This window comes from Canis aureus, chromosome 1 (genome assembly GCF_053574225.1).
Source record: "Canis aureus isolate CA01 chromosome 1, VMU_Caureus_v.1.0, whole genome shotgun sequence".
Lineage (NCBI taxonomy): Eukaryota > Metazoa > Chordata > Mammalia > Carnivora > Canidae > Canis > Canis aureus.
In genome coordinates this window covers 18355878-18380706 of record NC_135611.1, presented here as the reverse complement: position 1 = coordinate 18380706, position 24829 = coordinate 18355878, and the positions used below count along the sequence as shown (strand labels likewise).

The following is a 24829-nucleotide window of genomic DNA, read 5'->3' as shown; positions in this document are numbered from 1 at the left end:
GGATAAGTTAAAGAGGGTAAGAGACCCTGACAATAGAATGAGAAAGTCTACATGTGATCATTTGGAATCCCAGGGGGACAAAGAGCATGGAGAAAGAGCAGCAGTATTTGAAGAGATGAAAGCTAAGCATTTGGCAGAAATAAATAATAAAAAAACTTTATAATAAGGTGCAAAATATATTAGGCAGGATAAATAAGAAAGCCATGTGTAATTTTTTTTTTTAATTTTGTTTGTTTATACATGAGAGACACAGACACAGGCAGAGACCCAGGCAGAGAGAGAAGCAGGCTCCATGAAGGGAGCCCAACGTGGGACTCAATCCCGGGTCTCCAGGATGACGCCCTGGGCTGAAGGCAGGTGCTCAACCGCTGAGCCACCCAGGCGTCCCTGTAAAAACAAATTATGAAAAGTTCAGAACACCAAGAATGGAAAGCAGCTAACTAAGACAAATGACCTGCAAAGGAAAAATAATTAAACTAAGAGCTGCCTATTCATCACTAGCAATGGAAGCCAGAAATCAGAGGAATAGTATCTTCAAAGTGCAGAGAATGAGACCATCATTTTACTTCGGAAAAGACAATATATTGAGTTTTTCTTTTTTTTTTTTTTCTATTGAGTTTTTCTTAAGGTTTTTCTGTCCCCCAGTCACCGCAGAAATTATTCACAATCTTAAGACTTTAGAGTGGTGGGTTGATAAAATGGGTGACACTAGTCACACAGAGAACATAGATTTACATCTTTCTACATCCCATAACCACTTTGAGTCTGCTTCTAATGTATAATTTTCACCATCTTCCATGTATGGGGACATTTCAGATAAAGTTTATCACCAATGAACCTTTACTAAAAAAGTTTAAAAGTATGTTCCTCAGGAGAAAGGAAAATGATCTCAGATGAATGTCTAAGAAGCAACAAGGAATCCCTAGAAACGAAACCACAAAACACATTGCTAAACCTAAAAAAAAAAAGTATAATATTAAAATACCTAATTTGGTGGTTTAAAAAAATGACAGAACGAAACCGGATAGTAATATCATGGAAAAAGTCAATGAATAGTGTTTTAAGCTTCATTGTTCAGATGGGGGATTAAGATACCAACTTCTGATTTGTTAAATAAGGCACACATATTAAATGTTAAAAGTAAACAGTAGAAATGCATCAATTGACATCCCAACTGGGAGAGGAGAAACAAATACAGTAAGAAAACAGCACATTTCAATAAAAAGATTCATTTAAAAGTAAGGAAAAGATAAAGTAAAAATGTGGAAATTTAGATATTTTAGAAATATTAAAAAGGAAAATAGCTGGGTGGCTCAGTTGGTTAAGTGTCTTTGTTTTTGTTTTTTTTTAAGTGTCTGTCTTTGGCTCAGGTCATGATCCTGTGGTCCTGGGGTTGGGCTCCCTGCTCAGTAGGGAACCTGCTTCTCGCTCTCACTCTGCTACTTCCCTTGCTTGTGCTCTCATTGTGTCAAATAAATGAAATCTTAAAAAAAAAAAGAGAGAGAGAGAAACAAAGAAAATAGCTAACATAGTTAAGAGGAAAGAGTTTAGTCACACTGGGGAAGAAAACAGGAATCTAATATCTACGTCTCAGACATTTTTTTGGAGCACTAGAATGAAGGGCACCTCGATGTTCAAGATGTGGTTCTTAAAAAGTTTAGCTATTTTTATACAAAAAGGTTCATTATTTACACACCCCTCCTTGCTATCTACCTCTATGCTCAGCAGTTTGAAGCATGGTTTATTTCCGTGTGTAATTGTAAACACCTTAAACGTGTAGGACTTCTCTAGGTGTCAACGAACGCAGCCAAGTTCCAAGACGGCACCAGTCTTTACAGGTACGTGGCCATCTTCAAAAAGGCCTGTTTCACCAGCTTTCTTTTGAAAGAACCCAAGTCCCCGCAAAATGGAAGAGAAAAATGTCGTGGTATTTATATGAAATTTATGCAAATAGGTGTCACTGTGTTTTCAGCTTTGGGTTCTTCCCAGGCTCAATTAAGGTACACATAGTTAACTAAACCAACTCAATTTGTAAAGAGGCTTAGTATTAGAATGTTCCCTATTTGTGATCACCTGTTGTACTTTAAAATTGTTCTTGCTAATTTTTCATTTCTGATGACCTAATGAAGAGCATTCACCAAACACCCACGGTATCAAATCTTAGATGTTTAAAGGCAGCCTCCAAAGGGAACAAAACGGAACAAATTCTATGCTAATTGTTGGGTAGACGGGAACCTGACTGGAGGATGCAAGAACACTTTGGCTTTGGACGAGAATGCCAAATAGTTTCTCTTAAGGGTTGTCCTCCCCACACTACCTACCCCCCACCCCCCAAAAAAGTGGATTGCTATTCTGAGACTTCAGGGTGCTAGGGGGCATGTAGAACTGGGCAGTCCATAATAGTCCCATTAAGTACATATGTTTATATCCTACCTCCTTCCACAAAGGATGTGAGTATGTTTATAATATGCAGTTTTCTCTAAATTAAAAAAATCAGGATCATAGAAAATATGTAGAGAGTAGGCTAGAGATCCCTACATTTTGCTCTTAGAATCTCTTGGAGCGCCTCTATAAATCCTGATGCCCACGTGACACCCCACATCAACCAGATCCGTGTATGAGGGAGGGAGACAGAGAACAGTAGTTCTAAAGATCCCCAGGTGTTCCCGTGTACAGTGAAGTTTGGGAACCACCGGCAGAGGCTGCCATTCTCAACACAAACATTAGCATCACCTGGGAAACCACTGGAACTACTGATGCCTGCACTCCTCCCCTGAACCAATGTTATCATAGTCTCGTATGCTGGCAGCTGAGCACTTGGTATTGGGCACTGGATCATTTTAAAGCTCCCCAGATGGTAACAATGTGCATTCAGCATAGAGAACCACTGCCTTGGGGGGAAGCCGATTCGTAATTACAACGGGTACTGATTTCAATTTTTTATAGGTTCTCTTATGGCTCACAGCCTTAAAATTGGTCCTGAGTTTCCTGGTGGCCAAAGTAAATAGAAAAACAATCATTTGAAATAGTTCTCCTCATCGTATGTAAAAGCTTACCAGTTCTTTGGAAGAAAGAAAGCTTTTCCTCATAGGTCTGAAATGTCTCGAGTCTTCTTAACAGGGGCCATTGAATAATGGTATGGATCATGGTTTTATAAGCACCCCTACAATAAATGACATATGGTCAGTCTCACATCGTAGTTTCTAATTGCCATCCCTGAGGGAAAGCCAAGGATATGACCCAAGAGTGCCAGTAGTGTAGGCTGTTGGGGTGGGGCAGGGGAGCAGGAATGATGAAGAGGGGATAAGGGAAGTATGAGACACCTCTATGGTTTCCAGAAGTTATGGCTTTCCCCAGAGATAAAGCCTGGACCTGTGTACCCCCAGTGTGCACGAAAGGTGTCCTATATCATTAGAAATTACAATTCTCTATTTGAAAACTTTAAAATCTATTACGCCCCCTCCACCTCCCAGGGTACAAGGCTTGGCAAAGTTTTGGGGTAGTGAGGGTAAAGAAGCAGTGAAGCCTATGGGAGTCACAGGCACCATGTTAAAATTTGGGGGGGGGGTGTATGTATGTGCACAGGTGTGCATGTTAGAGAACCTTTTGTTTATTAAAAGAAAAACAATCTAGGTCTGAAAAAGTGAAAAAACTTTGGCCCAAAAAGAACAGACCGGTCATTTCTGTTCCTCCATAAAGGTAATTTTCTTTTTTTCCCCCTCCGTTGGGCTTTTCTGGCATCTAAGTTCTGTTGACTTAATAGGACACGATTTGCAGACAAGAAGGCTTCGCGGGACAGTGCTGGCTCCACGGGGTTAAGTCTTGCAAAGAAACCCACCATACAGACCCATACAGACGCAGGGCGCAGGGTTTTAAGCCACAGCAGTGTCACCGGGAGGCCTAGGTGGGGGCGGTGAGGTGGGGGATGCCCATTTTCTTTCGAAAACGATCTAGCAGGGCCCACAAGCAGATATTTTAGCAAAGTAGCTGGAAACAGGCATAAGGACGCTCATGGATCACGTGAGTTCTCCTTTCTTCCTCGAAACATTCTAAAAGCGCCCTGTTCATTCCAAAGTAGACATTCTGAGTGAGGCTTCTTTTCAAAGGAAAAATCGCATATTGTGCTTATAAAAAGAAAAAAATTCGCAACTGCCTTTACCAGCTAAATTTAAGGAAAGGCTTCCCGGAAAAAGTGGAGGGATGCATTTCTTTCGCTTATTTAAAAGTCGTCGGCGGCGTCCCTATGGGTCTTGGGGGTGACCAGGAGGGGATGTGCTCCGGGAGGCACCGCGGCCGGGACGCGGGAGGAGCCCGCCCGGGTCTGCACGTGCGGGGGGCGGGGGCTCCCCGAGCTGCACGGTCTCCCGCGGGGGCGCCCGGGCGAGCGGAGCCGGCTTTGCTCAGGGGGGCGGGTGCGCGCCGGGGCGGCGCGGCCTCGGCCTCGGCCTGCGCCCCCGAGCCTGACCCGGGCAGTGGCGAGCGGCGGCCACACCGGGGCAGCCTCTCCCCCGCGGGCGGCCGGCCGAGGGGTCCGGAAGCATATGCCCGCCTCCCCCCCGGACCATCGCGGCGCGCTCGGGGCTCGGGGCGCAGGGAGCGCGAAGGGGGTGGCCCGGGGCGCCCCGCCCCCGCCCCCAGCCCCCCACGCCCAGGCCGCCCCGGCCCCATTGCGCGCGCGGGGAGGGCCGGCTCGGGGCGCACCCCCGCTCCCGCCCCCGCCCCCGCCCCGCCAGCCCTCGAGCGCCGCCCCCGAGCCCCGCGGGTGGGGGGGGCCTGGGCCCCGAGCCCCGCCGCGCGGCCTCTGATTGGCTTGGGGGGCGCGTGCGCCCGCCCCGGCGAGCGGGGAGGGTCCCCCCGGGCGCCGGGCGGGGGCGGGGGCGGGGGCCGGGGCGGGGAGAGCGGGGGCCGCGGGGAGCCGGGCTCGGGCGCGCGGAGAGCCGGCTCGGAGAGCGCCGGGGAGGGCGGCCGGCGGGCTGGGCGCGCTCCCGGGGCCGCCTGCCTGCACCGCCCCGCGGCCTTCCGGGAGGAAGCGGCGCCCGCGGCGGCCGGGGCGGGCGCTCGGGGCGGGCGCTCGGGCTCCCTCACCTGCCGGCGCCCGGGTCCCCCCGCAGCCCGCCCGCGGGACGCGCCAGGCCGGGCGCCGAGCAGCGCAGGAGCGCAGGAGCGCAGGAGCCGCCGGCCCAGCCGCCCGGGAGCGCCCCGCAGCCCGCGGGGGGCGCCGGCTCCATGGCGACCGGGCTCGGGGAGCCGATCTACGGACTTTCGGAGGACGAGGTGAGCGGCGGCCGCCCGGGTCCCGGCGGGCGCGGGGTCTGCGGGCGGGGTGCGCGCCGCCCTGGGCCGCGGGGACGGAGACGCGTGCGCCCCTCGGCCGCGCTCCCGGGCTCCCGGGCAACTTCCCGCCGCTCGGCCCTGCGGCCCGGGAGCCCACGCCGCGCGTCGCGGCCGGGTGTCGGCGGGACCTCCCGGGGCCGAGCGGCGGGCGCCCCGGGGCTGCGTGCGCGCAGGGGCAGGGGCAGGGGCAGGGGCGGGGGCCGGCGCGCCCGGGGGTCCCGGGGGTCCCGGGGCGGGGGCGCGGCCAGGGGCGGCAGGTGCCGCCGGAAACTTGGAGGGAGCCCGCAGCCCTGCCATGTCTTCTTTTCTTTTCTTTTCTTCCTTTTTTTCCTCGGCCCCCCCCCCCCCCCCGGCTTCCGAGCCCGGCACCCCCGGGGTAGGTGGAGAGACAAAAGCTCAATCGCTCCCCCTTATTAATAAAGCAGATGCGGGAAGCCACGCCCCCGAGGCTGTGGCTGCGCGGGGTGAGCTTTGTTCGCGGCCTCCGAGGTGTCCCCGCGGCCCCCGCCCCCCCGCCCGCCCGGAGGGGACCCCGCGCCGGCCCCGGAGGGCGGGGACAGGTAGGGGGGCCCGTCGGCGGGGCGCGGGCGCGGGGCTCCCGGGGGCGCTTTACGGCCCTCGGTGCATTACTCAGCGGGGAGGTATTTCCTCTCCTGGTCGTGCGTTTCATGAAAAGTTGATGCCTGGAAATTCGAGGGTTTCGGGCTTTCTCTTTCTTCCCCCTCCTTTCTTTTCCGAGGTCCCCTCTTTCTCGGGTGCTGGGGGTGGGGTTGCTGGAGAGGCTGTTATCCGGACCTGCCCCGTGATGGCTTCTCTCTCTGCAGCTTTCCTGCCCTGGTTGGGGGTGTGTGTGCGTGTGTGTGTGTGTGTGTGTGCTTTGCAAGTGTGTGATGGAATCGTGTGTGTGTGCTTTGTGACTAATGGAATTGTGCGTGTGTGCACTTTGCAAGTGTGTAATGGAATCGTGTGTCTGTGCTTTGTAAGTGTGTAATGGAATAGTTACCTGGGGGTGGGGAGAGTGTTTGGGGGTAGGACTTTTTTTTTTTTTTGTCTTTCTTTCTTTCTTTCTCTCTCGCCAGAGCTACCTACAGCTTGCCTCGGTATGTATTTTATCAAAGAATGATCACAATGCAAATAATGTGTGATTTACGTTTTCGATTATTTTGCCCTGCTGTGCTCAGGGCGAGGTAATTTCCCCCTTTTTTGAAGGGGGGGAGGCAGTTACCTGGGGATGGGTCGTGAAAAGGCTCCTTGTTGCTTTCACCCAGGGGTTTCTCCCCCTCCCCGGCTCCTCTACCCTTTTGAGGAGCTTTCCCTTTCATTCGGTACTTCTCCATTTAATTAGCAGCCCTAGATGGCAGGCAGTGAGCTTTTAGAAAGGTGCTGAGATACTGACATTCCTGAACAAAGGGCTTTTTGAGGTATGGTGGGGGGAAGACAGCTGCACTTCAGCTTTGGTCTCTCGTAAATTTTAAATTACATGATTCTTAGCGCACCAAAGAAAAATATATTAAGAGTGTTTGGAGAAATTCAACTTGATGAATGGATTCTCTGCGTGCCCCTGTTGTGTGTTCTTTGTTTACATTTATATCTAGTGTCACCATCTACCTAGGGCACATCCTGCCTCTTTAGTTAACTCAGATCTCCTTAACTGGTGTCCAGTATGAAAGCGAAGGGTGGAATATAAACAGAATTGGTATGTGTGTGTATATACGTGTGTATGTGTATGACTGGGTTTACTCCTGCACGTCGCTGGACCGGTGTTTAGGGCTGGTGTGGGGAACAGCCCAAGGTGCTAAGGCCATTTTCTTGATTGAGTGATGGATATGTTGCTGGGACTATTAACTTCCTTCCGCACATTAGATTACAAAAGACAAGTGGCATCTGTTGTCTTTTTTCAGCTTCTCCTACCAGTGGGGGGGGGGGGGGGGGGGAAATAAGGCAAGACTGTTTTGATGACTTCACATTTCTATGGTGTTTGCTTTTTTTATGGGAGGTATCGCACCGTCGGGTTAGCCTTTGGAAAATCAGGGAATGCCTTCGTAGAATATTAACAAATTGTTGAATTTGCACAGCTTGTTTTGTCTCCCTGAATTAGTCTGTGTAAGAAAACAAATGAAAGATCTTAACAGGCTCTTAAAGCAGACTGGCTCATGAAACCAATGGCAGGGTTGTTTTTCCAAGGCGTGTTAAGTATGAGTGCACTTCAGTTCACACACTTGGTGTGCTGCCGAACATCACACGTGAAGATATGTTGATTGCTACATAAGAGCTATCTTACACATCTCTTAGCAAACTAGGTGTCCTTATACCTAGCACATTTCTTAAAAGTGAGTTTGTATTTTCATTGGAAGTTGATGGAAAGCATTGCGTGTTTGGAGCGCACTTAGCTTTCTGTCCCATCTCAGAAAGATTTTTTAGCTCTAAGTACTACTGGTGATGAAGCATTGCAGGGGGATGCCAAGACAGGATCTTGCTCCCAGGTCTCTCCAGCTTGTAGAAAGAGAGGAATTAAATATGGGCTTTGCTTGTGTGAGTGCGTGTACTGTTTATTTTTTGTGTGTCTTGTTGAGGTTCCTCAGTGAGCTCAAGCTCCTATTTACTGATTTGAATCAGGTCACCTTAGGGAAACCAAATTTGAAATTGCCATCAGATGAAGGACTTTGGTGTTTGAGAGATTAGCAAATTAGCAAAACTTGTGACTCTGGGCCCAGCATCAGATTTGGTTTGGAATTAGAACAGTTGGACTAGTTGCTGCATCTGGCTTGGTTCCTGGGCAGTTTTTTTGTTGTGCTTTTTGTTTTTATTTATTTTGTTTATTTTTTTTGGCAATCTGTAGCACATTTTGGCAGTTTACTCCGGAGTGTTACTGTTAACCTTGTGAAGTCTTTTTGTTGGAACATCTTAGCAAAGGTATCATTTATTGAAAAAGATTTCTGGGTGGAATACTAAAGTCTGAATGACAGCTTATTAGATGCGGCAGTTTTTTGGTGGTTACATGAGACAGATGGCCGGGCTGATGTGGGATAGCACTTTGACAGCCTTCCTCTGCATTATATACAAACAAGAATAGTTGGCTAATGTTTCATATGCTTTCTCTGCATCTAGCACTGTGTTAGCAAACTTTATGTACTTGCTGTCTCGTGTAATCCTCACGAACCTCCTAAGAGGTGTGCCAGGATTTACAGATGAGGAATAGAGGCTTAGAGAGGTTAGGTGACCCTTAGAAGGACACACAGTAAGTACGAATGGAGTCAGGATTTGAACTCCATTCTGTTGATTGCACAGGCCTGGTTTGTAGCATTCTTCCTGTCTTCCAGGTATCATGAGATGTCTTCATAGCCGGGTTGTTGAAGTTAATTTGCAGTGGAGATAAACATCAGGAGTTGTAAACTGAAGACTTGCAGGTCTGAGTTGACCAGGAGGCTGGCTTAGTATGGTCTTCGCTGTGCTTTAAAGCTCGGGAAGTTTTACAGAAAATGGCAAAAATCTGACCTCACTGGGGCTCCATTCTCACCTGGCAACAATTGTGTCCACGTTGTGGGGACAATGGGGAGGTGGTAGCTGTGCTGCAGTTCCTGCTACCCCCTCTACTGCTTATCGTTTTAGGGTTCTTTGAACTCCAGAACAAACATTTAAGGTTAACCTTTGGCCTAGGTATATTATCTTGAAGATGCTGTCAACCTTAAGATGCACCATTATCTTCTGTACCTCTAAGAGAGAAAAAAGTTGCTGTTGCACTATGATACACCGCTCATTTTATTATTATTATTTTTTTACACTGTTCATTTTATGGAGCATCCTTATTTCAGGCTGTTGCTGAATTCCAGACTCTCGTTAAGGGCCAGCTCTCGGACTCGTACCCCAGTCCTTCACTTTGAAGTCAGTTGCCAGTCAGATCGCTGCCTTTCTGTTTCTGAGAAAAGGGGTAGCATAAGGGAAATGCCCTTCACTGGGCATTGGCGGAGAAGAAACAGGGAGCCTATGAGATAGGCCACCCGAATAGCCATCTGTAAGTAATTAAGGGTAGCTGTTAATTTTTTAAAAATGGTCCATGTCAAGAGATTCCTTGAAATCCTGCGTGCCATCTTTGCAGCTGTGCAAAACAATTGCAAGATTGCGTTTGGAAATTAGTTTAGATATTGTTTGGATCTATAGGTGGTGCTGAACAGTTTTGTAGAGGCAGGTAAGACTTGCCCAGTTGTTCCAACTCCAAATGCCTGAGTCCAGCCTTGCAGAGCTGGCTGATGTGCTTTGTGCCTAGGTTGATGTGCTTTACTCCAGTTACAGTCTGCATCGCGATTGCTAACGTTTAAGAAAAACCCTAAGAGGGGACTAGGTTTTGTTGTGACACTTAAAAGCAATTTTATAAATTGGTGAATATAATGTATTGTCTTAAATTCTACTCTTATTGAATTTTTATTTTCTTCAAGGGTCCTATGGAATTTATAGAAACTGACGTCTTAATTTATGTTCAGTTTTATTAAGTGCTTAATTTTCTCATTACTGAAAAGCAGTTTCCTTAAAGAGTAAAAATGATTTTGTTCAAAGGGGTGAGGACCGTGGCAAAACGGAAATCCCCAGACGATCTTGGTTTCTTTACCGTAGCAGAACACAAGGGAACTGGTTGGGCATCTCAGTGCAGGGAGGACCTACATCTCCAGGAAACTTCTTGCAAAGTTGTTTCGTGATACTGGGAGCATCAACATGCTTGACATGCATTCAGGAGGAACCTCCAGGAAGACATCTGTGCTGTTAGAGAATGACGTCACACATCACTGCAGCAGTGCTTTTGGGTTCATATTGCTGTGAGGGAAGAAACTTGAGGCTTATTGCCAGTTTACTCGCCTTTCTGTGTTGTGCAGTTACTCAAACAACATAGGAGCGTGGCCATATGTGACTGGTGAGAGAAACAAATCAGTTTCTCTTGGACCGATTGAGATCATCCTAAAATTCTTATTTTAAGTTAATAGGTCTGTTTGAACAGATTTTATTGGTGCCCTTGAATTTCAGGTCCTAGATGAAAATGGGGAAAATGAGATTTTAACTTAAGTGTTTTCGAGTGTTTTTGATGCTGTAGGTGTTTGAAGTGGTTTTGCCTCACTGATCTGTTTAATTGGTAATAAAGCCAACTATACCTTTGACGATCCATGTGAAAGAGGATCAAAATAATATACGAATAATGATGAAAATAAGAATTAGGATAGTAGGATTGGTGAAGGCCACGAGGAAGGTGGCCAAATGTTACTTTCTGTTTTTCGTATTGTTTCTCTTCCAGGTCACCGTATCAACAAATCTATCTCACTTTCTGACTATAGGTGGCAATGTTTGTACTGTTTCATGATGCTACTCTTGTTTGGGAGTTGCCTGTTGGCGGAATATAGCAATGAGAGCTGAATTTAGAGATGAAGATAAAGGAACTAGATTTAGAAACCAGTATTTTCCTACAAACTAAAAAAAAAAAAAAAAAATTAGCAAAAGCACCGAAAGTGATGTTTGTCAATGCGATATTTCAATCAAGAGACATCCTTTTATCCCTGGCACATTTAACTTGCAAGAACAATAGGCGTTTGGATCTAGGGGAAGAACCCCCACAAACGTGCACACAGAAACGTTCCTTTGAGAACCACGATCTTGTCCTTTGTTCTTGGGTGTGTCGGGACTTCTAAAAAATGCTAGTTCTGTGTGGACCATTCTGGAATTGCTGTCGTTGACTTTGAGAAGGTCAGTGACAGCAATTATCACCACTCCTGAGTATTTGATTGCTGGGGAACTTCTTGATTCCTGAGGGCAGACTGTGGCTCAGGCTCTATCTGGCAGAGAGAAAACCAGTGGTGGAAAGATCTGGGACACTTACTTCGTGAATACCTAGGGCCTCGTTATGGTTATGATGATTTGTTCTGAACCTGAGTGGCCTGGATGCCGGCTATGACTGTAAGCCCTTTAGGTGAGAAAGCTATGTTCCATTAGCAAATCTGGGGTAACTAGCTTAAATTTGCCCCACTAGTCGACTTTTTGTCCTTGACTCCAAAGTCCTGTATTGATTTAGAACTTGCCAGATTTCGTGGTGAGACTATCTGATTCCCTCGCTGTCATCAAATTCAGTGTTGGGTGACTTCTTGGCAGGCAGGCGGCCACTGAGAGATTTCATAGTTTTATACCTCCTAGTCACCAAGAGAAAGGGGCCATTCAAAAGTGACTTTGTTTTTAGTGTGAGAGGCTGTGATGTGAAATCCAAGATGGAATTTGGAAGGGCCTGTAGGGATAGTGGGCCCACGAAGAGGATGGACTCGCCATCACCGGTCAGGGTGCTGTTCCATCACCCGGGATGTGTCAGGGTGCTGGTGGACCAAGGCTCCCGGGGCACACTGAGTGATGTTGTGATGATGGCCTGGGGGGCTCAGGCCCGTGTCCACCTCCTGTCCCCTGGGAAGAGGCCGTATACTCTTTCTACCCCAGAGGGGACGCTGTGGTGCAGTGACCAAGGCCAAGCTGTGTGCACCTGTGAGTCTTAGCACAGTTTGCACTCTCCCAGTTTCAGCTGCATTCAAAGCCTGCTGTCCTCGTTCTCCTTGGGTGCAGCTCTGGATCACCTGTCGCAGCGTGCCTTTTAGAGCACTTGGTGAAGCTGGGCTTCCGTTGTGCATGAAGCGTCACGGTGGTCCTCGTGGCAGGAGAGAATGGCCCTTGGGGAAGGTCGCCCACACCTGCCTACCTGGCAGGAAGTCCCACCAGGTCGCCTCTGCGGCACATCTGTTCAGAACTGACGCCTTAACATGCAAACTTGGCTCTGTTCAGTGATCTGTGGGATTTCACGTGTTCCATGTCCATTTTGGCAACGGTGTTAGAAGTCACCAGTGTGAGGACTCTAGTGGAGACAAGCTTGGGTCACAGGTAACGTAGAAGATGAGGATCTCTTTGGAATTTTTCCTGTTCAGGTGAATATGTTTATTGAATAGGTTAGTTTTATGTACATGCGTAGGTCTTGTGTGCATGTGTGTGTGTTTTTTTTTCCCCTAAATATTACAAGTTGTTTTGGTCTGGTGTTGTCCCCCCCACCCCCACCCCCCAACAAAAGCAAGCCTAAGCTATTTAGAGAATTTGCTTCGTAAGCTCTCAGTGTGTATCTCCTGGAATTAAAAGCTCCACATACTTACTCTCAAATCTCCCAGCTACCTTTGGAACCAGAGCATGTTGAAAACCCGAGCTTACTTTTTTCCTAAGGCTCCATCTTTTTTCTCTCTCCAGTTAATAAGTGATTCATCTTCGGGTGCTTCTCCTGGTGCCAACTCCATCTTTGGCAGTTTGGGTTGGAAAGGGGAAGGATTGTGTGAGGTTTAAAGAAAAAGCAAAACTGAGAATCTGTTTGCTTCCTTTTATCCTCCTCCACTTCCTTTTGTGCTTTGTGGCTTGGGTGTGAAAATTGGATGCAAGCACCAGTGGCAGTCAGGTCTTTTCTAAACTTTGAACCGGCTGTGTGTCCCCCCCCCCCCCCCCATTTGTTAATAACTCCAGAGGGTAAATGAATGTGACTCTTGAATTAAGCTCTGTCTGGAAGGAGCTGACCCCTGTGATTTTTGAGTTCTAGAATATGTTTATGCTGATATTGGAGAAATTGGTATGTGCCATGCTTGCCCACCTTTGGAAGGATGTCTTCATTTCACTGACTTATTAGCGAAAGAGAACACTTTGGCCTTGGACTAAGAGCTTTTCCTTCCCTTCTTTGAGAAGTGAGGTAGAGAGGCGCCCCTTGCAGCCATGGGGGGTGGCTGGCAGGGTGGGGAGGTATTGGAGGGTATTTAATACGTGGAGATGCCACTCACATCCCTGGAAAAGGTGGGTTACAAGATCGTGGCTGCAGTACAGTCCTCTTGTGGTTAGAAGTATATCTGGATGGAGACAAATGACTGGGCGTGTATCCCAGGATGTCCACGGTGGTTATCATTGAGCAAAGGGATTACAGGTGATTTTCATTGCCTTTTTATGTTTGTCTTCTATTTTTCCACAGGGAGGTTTTTCTTAATGTAAAAGCTAAGTTTCAAAGTGAGATGGAAAGAAACCTCCCAGACCCTTGTAGGACATCAGGCTTTGGGTAAAAGCGAGAGCACTTGCTCGGAACAGATGCTGATGGTGTGTGTGCAGGTGCGCAGATGTTCGTCGGGCCCGCTGTGTGCCCATTATTGAAGGGTATCAAGGTCTCGGGATTGCCACTTGTGCTTTTTCGGAGCTCCCCGCCGAGGTGGGAAGTGGAGGGACAGGTGAAGGATTGGACACTTTTCAGAGTGACCAGGAAATTAGACTTCTTTTCAACTTGCAGCTTGTAGGACAGAGCTTTCGTTTCCTCCACTGCGGACACTTAAAATTTTGTAGTTTCATCCTTCTGTGCATAAGAGTAATTTAAATCTTTCAGTAGCATTGTGTGTCCTCTGACCTTGTGCGTGTGCTGTGAAAACCCAACTGAAATCTGTTTTCTCTTTTTGTGTCTTTGGGTTTTGCTTTAGAGTCTTGGTGTATCCCTGAATGGTTTTAGATGTCAGCGTGGTACTTGCGCACACCTGTAGTCATTGCTGCAAATATCTGAGTGTCTAGAAGCTGTCCTTGGTTTTCCCTTGGAGCAGACCTGTAATCGGCGTGTCCGTGTTTCATGGCGGTCCCTTCTCGAACAAAAGGGAAAGTTATGTGTCATCTGACACTGGTCTCTGCGTGTCTCCTCTCCCCTCCCCTCCCACTCCTGCTGCTCTTAATATTTCTGACCTAAGGATGTGTCCTAGGGTTGAGACGTGTGTGCCATGTGGCGTGAGTTCCTTGCACTCCTACCACACTCCTTCCTGCTTGCCCCCAAAGGTGCAGCCTACAGAATTGTGGCGCTTGAGTTGTGGCCAGTGTTAATTTGTGCACTGGGGCAGCCTGTGTATTGTGGCGGGTTATTGATAGTGGTCATGGAGACGAATGTTATCTCTCGTTCAGTTACGAGGTGTCTGTTAAGCGCCCACCTGGACAATGGGAACATGCGTCAGCCCGGTGATGTCATTAAGGAATCAAGTTCCATCTACTCCACCGTCTAAAGTCTAGGCCTTTTCAGAGACCTTCTTGGTCTGAGGCTGGCTGCCAGTGGCCATCAGAGCCATGTTCTTTTTTCTTATTTGCAGAAGAAACAGAGTGGCTTCCTGGGTCTTAGGATTATACAAGTTAATTCCCAGAAACTTCGATCCCAGGCGATCTCGGTGTCACATTTGCCACAGAGGCTCCCATCTGCTTCTCTCTCAACTAGCCAGTGCCAGGGAAGGGATGGAATGACCTTCATTCTAAGGGTCTACCTCTTGAGCTGAGGTGAAGTCCATGATGACCCTACAGTCCACCCGTTGGATAATTCATCTACCTTCAGATCGATACACTTCAGAAATACCCATGGCTCTGTGAAATCATGCGCTCTCTTTCCCTAGGGAGACAACCCAAATATTTGTTGAATTATTGCGAGGATCTCTGGGTTACACATTGTCCCTTCTCTTATGTTTGAAAGGTTTTTTTTTTTTTTTTTTTTTTACTGGTCTAGTGACTTACACCTAAATAGGTTAGGTTCCCCCCCCTCCCCCAAACATTAGCCTACAGTAGTGAAGAGAGAGCAGGATACAATAAATCCCCCACTTGGAGAGGGGGAAAAAGAAGAAAACTGTTGTAGCTGGCAGCCAGGACTAGCAAGAAGTCCTTGGCTTGGTCGGCCAGTCTTGCAGCTCCTGGCTCTGCTGGATTGTACCCAGCATGAGACTCTCCCATGGTCCCTGTCCTTTGCAGCTGCCCTTGGATTGAACTGGCACTGGCAGACTGCCTCTTCTTGGGCCCTGCTGGGTGTGAGTTTGGGGCTTTAGGGTTGTGTGTCTAGGGGTTGAACAGCCTTGGGCTAGTGTCATCTGACCTGAATATTTGGCAGTATTACTCCTGTGAAAACTTAGCATCTGAGTTTTTTGCTTCTAGTCAATTCCTTGGACTGGTAGCAAGAGCCAGTGACCTTATCTAAGCGAAGTCTCTGGTTCTGAGAATTTCTGTTCTTGGTAACTGGTCTCTCTGCCCTGTTCATTCCCATGGCTTCTACCTCAAGGCAATTTGAAAGTAGCCTTGAATGAAGAGGCACACGGTTTGGGTCCAGCAGCCAATCGGGCACTTGAACCCACTCTAGCTTTGCTCTGTCTATTCAGAATGACCAACTTCCCTAGACTGGGATTGTGGGGCCCATAGGACTCTCTACCTGCCCCCTGACTCAGCTATTTCATTTTATTTATAGCACTTCTTTTTATACAAGATCTATTATAGTTAGGGCTCTTGATTGCAAGCAACAGTGACTAATTCTGGTGAATTTAAGTACAAAGGGATTTATTGAAGGCATTTTATTTTATTTTTTAAAGATTTTTGTTTATTCATTCTTGAGAGACACAGAGAGAGGCAGAGACACAGGCAGAGGGAGAAGCAGGCTCCACACAGGGAGCCCGATGTGGGACGCGATCCCAGGACCCCAGGATCACGCCCTGGGCCGAAAGTAGATGCCCAGCCGCTGAGCTACCCAGGCATCCCGGCATTTTAGATAGCATAGGAGTACCTGTCAAGCTGGAGACCCAGGCCTAGACAGCAGTCAGGGACCAAGGGAAGCTGGGCACCCCAGATCACAGCCAGAGAACCCCAGCTCCCTGGCCCTGAATGCCACCTATGACCCCATTCCAGATCTGTCTTAATGCCGTGTGGCGACACTCCTCTGGCTGGGGCTGCTCCAGGTCTCCTCTTTCTTACCCATTTTGGGGGTGCTCACAACCAGTTGGGTTCGGTGATTCAATAGAAGGACTCACAAGACCCAGAAACTGTTATACTCACAGTTAGAGTTTATTACAGTAAAAGGATATAGAGCAAAATCAAAAGGACCAGCTCCCTGTAGTGAGCAGAGGAAACCCCAGATTGCAAACTTCCAAGTGTCCTCTCCCAGTGGCGGCACACAGGATGCGCCTAATTTCCTCCAGTGGCAGTTGTGACAACGTGTATGAAGTGTTGTCTACCGGGGAGTCTCAGTAGACCCTCCGCGCCCAGGGTTCTTATCGGGGACTGCTCATGGAAGCTCCCTCTGCCCAGCACGCACGACCGTTCCCGGCTCCAGGGAAGAAAGTAGGTGTTCAGCATAAACCACATGGTTGGCACCGTGCGGCACGCTTCTTATTGAGGGAACATTTTGTATCTGTGGAGGGAACTGTTTACCATTCAAGGTCTTAGACACCAGCCAAGGGCCGATCTTGAAAGCAGGCCTTTCTAAGGAGAGCAGTCCGGGGCCTGCCGCACGAATCTGTTCTGCATCCTGCCTCCTGGAGGCCCTGGAGGCCCATGGCCCAGCCACCGTTGCTGCCAGGGGAGGGGATATGAGGGGCTTGTTCCTCCGTTCTTCAATTTTTGGTTTCAGTAGTGGGACCCGGGGCTGGCCTACCCGCCAAAAGTCACACTGTGGGGGATACCCAGACATAGGGATTGTTTTCAGATGCTTCTTCCCAAAAGAAGACCCCACTAAGCATGAATTGGGCCCATTATGAATGTTCAGTGAGTGGTTGCAGTAGTGAGGCGACGTGGTGTGTGTTTGGAGCATTTGCCATCCATGCATCAGGGAGATGCCTGTGATGTGTTTTCATGTCCTTGATGGGGGCTGAGTGCCCCCTCCTTCCTACCCCTGGGTGCTTAGAGGTTCTGGCCCTCTCCAGAGGCCTAGGGGTGATAGGGGATAGACGAGGGGTGGAGTTGAAACTGGATGAGGTGTTGCTAGCTCCTCGAGGTTTGGAGACCGACTATTCCAGATGGGGGCGCAGGGGTGGGGGGCGCTTAGCAAACATGAAGGCCCCAAGATAAAACCAAGCTGGAGGAACCAAAAGGAAACCAAAGTGGCTGGAGCATGGGGGCCTAGCAGGCGGTGAGACAGCAGATATAGAGGGAGGAGTTGGAGCAGTGAAGGGGTCAGCCTGGGCAGGGAGGTTGGCGTGATCCTGCTTTGGGGTTTCTGGGTCTGCATTCAAAGGCATCTTTGGCTGTGTTGGCAAAGGTGGCCCTTCAGCCGTCTCAGGCCGAGGAGGCGAAATGCTAACATTGTCAGCACTGTCCTCCTCCTGCCCGGCGAGGCCAGACGATGGTGGATGGAAGTCACGAGTGTAAGTGTCCTGCAGTTGAGGAGGCGCGAGCCCTGGGTCAGCCCCAGACGCGGTGGAGCTAGCACAGCGCTGGGCCCCGGAACCGGCCTGGGGCAGCCAGCTCCACGGGGGTACCCCTAGTTAATGCCTCCTGGATGAAATCCCAACCAGAGACTACAAGTCAGCACAGAGGGGAACTGAGAGAGGTTTTCCCACCTTTTAAACCTGAAAAGTACTATTCTAATGAGTAGTTGGTTGCCACAGTGCCCTTCCTGGGGTCTTCTGACTTTCTCTTTCCCCTGGCCCTGACTCTTTAAAACACCTTTATAGTGTTATATTTTATATATTCTTTAAAGCAACTGCAGTTTTGTTAGAATGAAGTTGGCTATTTATTTACTTATTTATTTATTTATGAGAGCGAGAGGCAGAGACACAGGCAGAGGGAGAAGCAGGCTCCATGCAGGGAGCCCGATGTGGGACTCGATCCCTGGACCCCTGGGCCGAAGGCAGACACTCAACCACTGAGCCCCCCAGGCGTCCCGAGGTTGGTCTCAGTACACAAAAAGGTTAATAATTGCAGGAAAGGACAGCAGTGCCCACTAATGGACAGTTTTATGGATAGGATGGGGGTGGGTGGGTTGGCAAGTCCAAATTCCATAATGTCCCTGTTGCTCCAGGAGGGAGCAACTGATGGGTTTCCCAGTCTTATTATTGTGGTGATTTTTAACTCCCAGGCAACCAGGACCATGCCCTTCTTTGCCAGGCAGCCTGGATTCTGGTGTCTGCAAAATGGTGTTTCAGGCAGGTGCTCCGGTATGGACAATGACAGTTGCAGCCTTTGTTTTTGCCCTTTTAGAAACTTGTGGAAAATAAAACCCAGGGTGTGTCGAACGATCAAAGGCGAGTCAATGGCCTTCTGTCGAATGAATTTGCCTCTTTGGGGCTTGAAGAGGCAAGAAGTCTTTTCACGTAGAATTTTGCTCTTAACCTCTTCTCCTTCCCCACAATTTGAAGTAATGGCATAGACTAGAAAAAAAGGGATAATCTCTGTGGCATGAACAAATTCAAAAAGGGTTCAAAAAGATCTTAAAACTGATTTCTTTTTTTGGTAGCTGTATCTGATGAGATTGATGTGTGAGTCTTGGATGGAGCACACAGTCTCAGGGCTGGATGGTGTGCTGGGCCCGGGGAGGGCCAGGGAGGGCCTGCGGCCTGCAGCTCTGGCTCCCGGGAGGTGTCTGATCTGAGACAGGTGAGTAAACAACGACTGCACATGCTGCGGTCTGTGAAGCAGCAGAAACTGTGCAGGACACCGCTGTGGGGTCTGGGGTGTGAAGATAGGTGGAAAGGAAAAGCCAGGGTGTCCAGCCTCACACAGTGATCTTCTGAGCTGAGTTTAATTTTTTTATTTTTATTTTTTTAAAAGATATATTTATTTATTTCTTCATGAGAGACAGAGAGAGAGAGGCAGAGACACAGGCAGAGAGAGAAGCAGGCTCCCTGCTGGGAGCCCAATGCAGGACTCATCCCAGGATCCTGGGATCACGACCTGAGCCGAAGGCAGATACTCAACCACGGAACCACCCAAGTGCCCCCTGAGCTGAGTTTTAGATGAAAATAAGGGAACAACTAAAGTTTGAGCACTTTCCACCTGCTAGGTGCCGATATAAAGGCCTTAGAAAAATGAACACTCATCTTCATGCCAACTCTTTGAGGTGGGTCCTTCTATCTCCATTGTACTGCAGCCAGGCGAGAAACTGAGGCACAGAGATGTGAACTGACTGGCTCAGAGTGTCACAGAGCTAGTACGTGGCAGAACCAGGACTTGTATCCAGGCAGCCCGGCTCCCAGGCCCATGGGTGGAACCAGCACGCTGTGGTGTCTCAGGGCACTTCATCAGGAAGGGGGAGGAGGATGCTGCTGAGGCCCTGGGGGCCAGGCCGAAAGGAAAGAGGGGATGGCTGTGTGTGGAGCCCTGTGCATCTTGTCCAGGAACCGGTCCTCTGGGACAGTTTGGGAAACTGGTGTCGATTTGTGTTTGTCTAGCACTCCCCGTGCAGGGGGAGAGTGGAGGTGAGGTGAGTAACGGTAGGCGGTCATGCAGCTGGCCTGGCCAGGGAGGTGGTGGGAATGAGGCCACCCCCCGGGGAGGGGAGTGCGGGGTGAACGCAGGAGGTACTTAGGATGCAGGTGGCATTGGATTGGTTACTGGTTGAGAAAAAAGAAGGACTCTGGCATAATCACCCACCTTTCTTGTTTCAGGGAGCTGCATGGATGGGAAAGGAGAAACCTACATTTGTTTTTTTAATTATTATTTAAAGATTTATTTATTTTAGAGAGTGCATGCGAATGGAGGGAGGGGCAGAGGGAGGAGGAGAATCCTGGAGCAGACTCCCCTCTGAGCTTGGGGCCCGAAGCGGGGGCTTGATCCCAGGACCCTGACATCATGACCTGAGCTAAAATCAAGTCAGTTGCTTAACTGACTGAACCCCCCCAGGCACCCCAAAATCTGCATTTATTTATTAATATTCTTTAAAGATTTTATTTATTCATGAAAGACACAGAGAGAGAGGCAGAGACACACATAGGCAGAGGGAGAAGCAGGCTCCTTATGGGGAGCCTGATGTGGGACTCGATTTCAGGACCTCAGGATCACGCCCTGAGCCGAAGGGTGATGCTCAACCACTGAGCTACCCAGGTGCCCCCGAAACCTACATTTATTAAATACCTACTATAAAGGTTCTAGACTGGGGGACTTGCCCTCCTCCAGCATTTTGCTGTGTCACGAGATATTTTTGGTTGTCACAACTTGGGAGGTGCTGCTGGCATCTAGTGGGTAGAGGCAGAGGATACTGTTACACATCCTACAAGGTGCAGGGCATCCCCCACAACGAAGAAATACCTGGCCCCGAAAGCCAGTCGTGCCCAGGCCGAGGAGCCCCCACCCCAGTGTGTTTCAGTTTCACATAGCTACCTAACTGACCCCATAACCAATCACAAGACCTTAGAAATCCCGTCTTTCACATTTTTCCAATGAGAAAACCAAGGCATAGAGGGAAACAGGGGCCTAAGCCAGGGAGCTAGCAAGTGCCAGGGTCGGAATTTGAACCCGTGTCTTCTGCATGTCAGAATGCAGACACGTCTTTTCGGTTCTCCCTGCTGCTTTCATTCCTCACACTGCTGTGTGTGGAAGGAAGAGGCACATTGGACCATGGGGTTCTTTCTCTGTGGCGCTGGCTCCAGACAGGAGGAGGCAGGAAGGAAGGTGGTTATTTATACTCGGCTCTGCCTAGGATCGAATAGCTCTGCATTTTCCGATGCTGAAGGTCTTACAGCGAGGGTTTCACAGAACTGTGATCATTTAGATGTTGGCTTCCCCTGCAGGTCTAAATATGGGAACACATACTATCTTTTCCCTTAAAAAGACTACTGTTAATTTACAGTAAGATAAAAATGCGAAAATTTAATTCTAAGCCCAGTTTATTGCTTGTGCGTATGAACTATCGCAGCCCCTCCTCTTAGTAATTTAATTACTAACTATCCCTTTGGGAAGGGATAACATGAAGAGGGGAATTTGGAAGACCCTCCAGGACTGCTCTGGATTTAGAGATAAATATAAAAATACATTGATTTGCCAGAGGTTAAGGAGCCTCTTTGAGAATCCGTTTTAGCATGGTCTAGAGTGACCAGATTGCTTTTGGTAGCTAAGGATACAGTGGCTAATTGCTAATTTTCTAATGGGGTTTCTAATTTTGCCAGGGGCTGCCCGTTTTCAGTGGTTATTATCCAGCTCCCAGGCAGATTTTGCATGTATTCAAAGCCTGCCTTGGTAGCTTGTGACATTAGAGCTTTGAGACCAAGTTCTTACTGTTGAACCCTCCAGGATATCATATTATTGATATTTTCAAGGTTATGTATTTTAGGATACAGTCTTGGATGGTGATGTGAAGGAGGCTGCCCCACTGAAATTGGAATAGCAGCTTTTATGGGCATGAACTGTTTGTTTGAAACAGTCTTTGGGTTGTGTAATCTTATTTTTTGCTGGCCACACGATGCCCTAGTGGTTGGGCTGCTGGGACCTTTTGGTGAACATGAAGTCTCTGTCCTTCACCCATTGAATCTCTTGGCCTGAAGCAGATGGGGCTCTTCTGCTCAAGCTTTGGGGAAGTCCTATTTGCTGCACCTGCTAATCTGTTGTCGGTTCTGCCAGAAGTAGATGGTTAAGAGGGTACTGAAGGGTGAGCCTGTCCTGGAGTTTGGGAAGCCAACAGCAGAGCCACAAGCTTTATGTTGGGAGAGTTCATGTTCTCATGATGGCACCGATGGATGTAAAAGTGGGGGAAATGAGAAAAGGAGGACTTAAAACTTTATTGTTTGCTGCCATCTTCGTGTTAAGGGTTGCTAGCCTGGATTATACCACATTCAGCCTTGAACTCATGTAGTTTCTGCTTTTCAGACCCCTGGTTAGGTTCACAAGCATAATTCAAAAATAGAAGTAGGAAGTTTTGATAAGTTGAGGGCATGATCAGTGAAAGGAACTCTTATAAATTTGGCTCAATATTGAGGCATAACCATCAAGATAACAAACGTTTATTCACTATATTGACGTTAATATTATTCAGTGGTTAACTGGTGGGGCTTAGCTTTTTTTCTGCCCAACGATTTCCCCTTGAGGAAGACCTTATTCTGTATTCCTTGCCTTGGGAAGAACAATTAATTGTGTTTCCTTTTTGGGCTGGGAAGACCACAGGCAGCATGATACAGTATTTTTTTTTTTTTTTTTTTTTTTTTGATACAGTATTTTTTAAAGCTTTTCTAAAGCCTTCCTTTATTTTTATTTATTTATTTATGAGAGACCCACAGAGGCAGAGACATAGGTAGAGGGAGAAGCAGGCTTCCTGAGGGGACCCCAATGCGGGACTTGATCCCCGGGCCCCAGGATCACGCCCTGAGCTAAAGGCGGATGCTCAACCACTGAGCCACATAGGCGTCCCTAAAGTAGACCTCCTTTAGAGAGAAAACATTAGTAAGAACTCCACGTTGCCTTAAATTAGTTTGTCATATAATGTTTCTTAAAATATGTCTAAACATCAAAGGAATAAACATGTTCGTAATGAGTGTATCACCATCATGATCCTGAAAACCAATGTACAGATTCATTACAAATCTAATTCTCAACCTAATTCATTTGAACTGTGATTTTTAAGGTGACAGGTGATGCTGTTTTGTTAAAACCACAGCTATCATCTGTGCTCAGGAAGTACTGGCTGCTAGGACAAGTTTTCCTTTCCTGACCTACCACATGTGGGAAGTTGGGGGGGGGGTCATTACTTACTGTTTTCCTTTTTTCTGTTATTCAGACTTCTACTGTACTCTGTGCCGGAGCACGAAGACTTGGACTTAAACTTTGACTTCTAGTCCTGTTAGCTGGAAACACAGCAGAACTGCTGCCTTCTTGAGCATGAGTACAAGCACCAGTGGAAGCTCTAGAAACCAGTGGGGTGCCCAGTTACACGAGGTGGCCATGTAGACGATCTAGAACGTGCTTGTATTAATGTACGAAGGTCATCATTGCTGGAGGCTTCTTGTGCAAGGTGTGATCCCTGCTCTCACGTAGGATCCAGCAGGGAGGGAATTCTTATGGTAGGCGGTGGGGCCTCTTTGGAAAGCTGATGTAGTCTGTCTGTTGGCTCTGCCCTTACACAGCTGTGATGGGTCAGAACGTGGAGGACTCTCACCTGGCCCCAGCAGCGTGCCTATACTGAGATTGCCAATTAGATCTAATACACCTTAAGCATTTGTTGCTGTTTGATCTTACACAGATCTTGCCTTTACTGGTACTTTACATATGGTACTGAAAATTTCCCTGGTAAAATAATTCATTCAGTCTCCTCTTTCCGTTCCTTTAGCAGCCTTTCTTCCACTGTCACCATCAGATGACCTTCCCGATTTTCCAAATAGTAAATGCTTTTGTTTTATTTTGTTTTCGCCAAGGCAGCCAAAAATCAAGCACTGGCTCTGGAGTCCCTTGCATGATGTAGCTTGGGTCTCTGTGCCCTGCATAGTGGTAGCTGAGGTACCAGCTACACACAGTTGCACACGTTTCCTGAATAGTTTTGGTATTCTTAAAATAATTCCCCTCACCCTTGGCTTTCAAGCTATCTTTTTTTTTTTTTTTTAAGATTTTATGTATTTATTTGTGAGAGACACACAGAGGCAGAGACATTGGTAGAGGGAGAAGCAGGCTCCCTGTAGGGAGCCTGATGTGAGACTTGATCTTAGGACCCCAGGATCACGACCTGAGCCAAAGACAGATGCTCAGCCGCTGATCCACCCAGGCGTCCCTCACCCTTGGCTTTTAACTAGGGATGACAGTAAGGAACATTTTCTTAACAAATATGCTGGATGCTGCTCATCCAAATGAGCATTGCCATTCAAGGTGAGTTCTTGGGAGGCCTCATCTTGACTCTTCACAGGGTAACTGTAGGTCAGTGAATTTCTTGGTAATCCTCATTCTTTCAAAACTGCTTTCTCAGCCGGGTTACTGTCCACATCAGCCTCATTGCCTTATAGTAACACCTCATTAAAATGCTCTTAACTGGATTGAACACTCGTTTTAGTCTTCTATGGTTGGCTTTGAAGCTGTTTCTAGAAATTAAATTTATCCCCTGGGAGAAGCATACTTGTCCACCCCTCAGGGTGTTGGATATAACGGGATATGGGCTCTGATGGCAACTCCTCCAGTAGAGAAGGTCTGAGAAGGTGCTAAATGAGGACTTTCTATTGAAAAAAGTGTTCAGAGTCCCAGGGTGGCTAGGATGGCGCACCAGAGTTATTCGTGCTGTAATTCAGAAAGAACCAGCCACGTTCTTTAAGATGCATATCTTGTAGGGTTAGTATCAGGAAAGAAACTTCGCATAACTCTTTAACAAAAGTCAAAGCAAAAAAAAAAAACAGAAAAACAAAAGTAAAAGCAGAAACTACCTAATTCTTACACAGTAGAAGTAAATACACATCCCCCCTCTGCCCACCACCCCCTTCCCTTCCCAAGTCAGTTCAGTTGTTTGTTTCCTGTTACATCTCATGATATTTTTGGAAGCCTTTTGTAAATCCTGTTTTGAAGCCTCTGTTTTCGTAGAAGTTCAATGGTTCTTTGGGGCTTTACTTGGGACATTGATTTCTAGGCACTGGGAAATTGGGTAACTGGCTGAGAGAGTGCTTTTCTCATCGAGTGCTACATGCTTGTTTGGGGATTGGGTTGATTTTTGTGAGGTTTCTAAACTTAGATCCCTCATATACGCCCACGGTGGATTCAGAATTTGTCATCTTTAAATGATCCTCAGTACGCT

The 24829-nt window shown here is 48.0% G+C and overlaps 1 protein-coding gene and 1 long non-coding RNA gene across 9 annotated transcripts in view; one reads left to right on the top strand and one right to left on the bottom strand.

Annotated features, from left to right (window-relative positions):
* Window positions 1–238: 238 nt before the first annotated feature.
* On the bottom strand, window positions 239–4359 carry LOC144310618 (uncharacterized). Its single transcript, XR_013376278.1, has 3 exons — window positions 3675–4359; window positions 3057–3163; window positions 239–387 (listed from the first exon to the last, which is right to left on the bottom strand). It is a non-coding gene; the product is annotated as an uncharacterized LOC144310618 (long non-coding RNA).
* A 762-nt stretch (window positions 4360–5121) lies between these two features.
* The window catches only part of NEDD4L (NEDD4 like E3 ubiquitin protein ligase), a 338650-nt gene continuing 318942 nt past the window's right edge, over window positions 5122–24829 (top strand). For all 8 annotated transcript variants that reach the window (XM_077891827.1, XM_077891799.1, XM_077891773.1 and 5 more), the window contains exon 1: window positions 5122–5274. In XM_077891827.1, coding sequence (XP_077747953.1) covers window positions 5227–5274 — 48 coding nt within the window. In that variant the 5' untranslated portion in view covers window positions 5122–5226. The remainder of the gene's footprint in view (window positions 5275–24829) is intronic.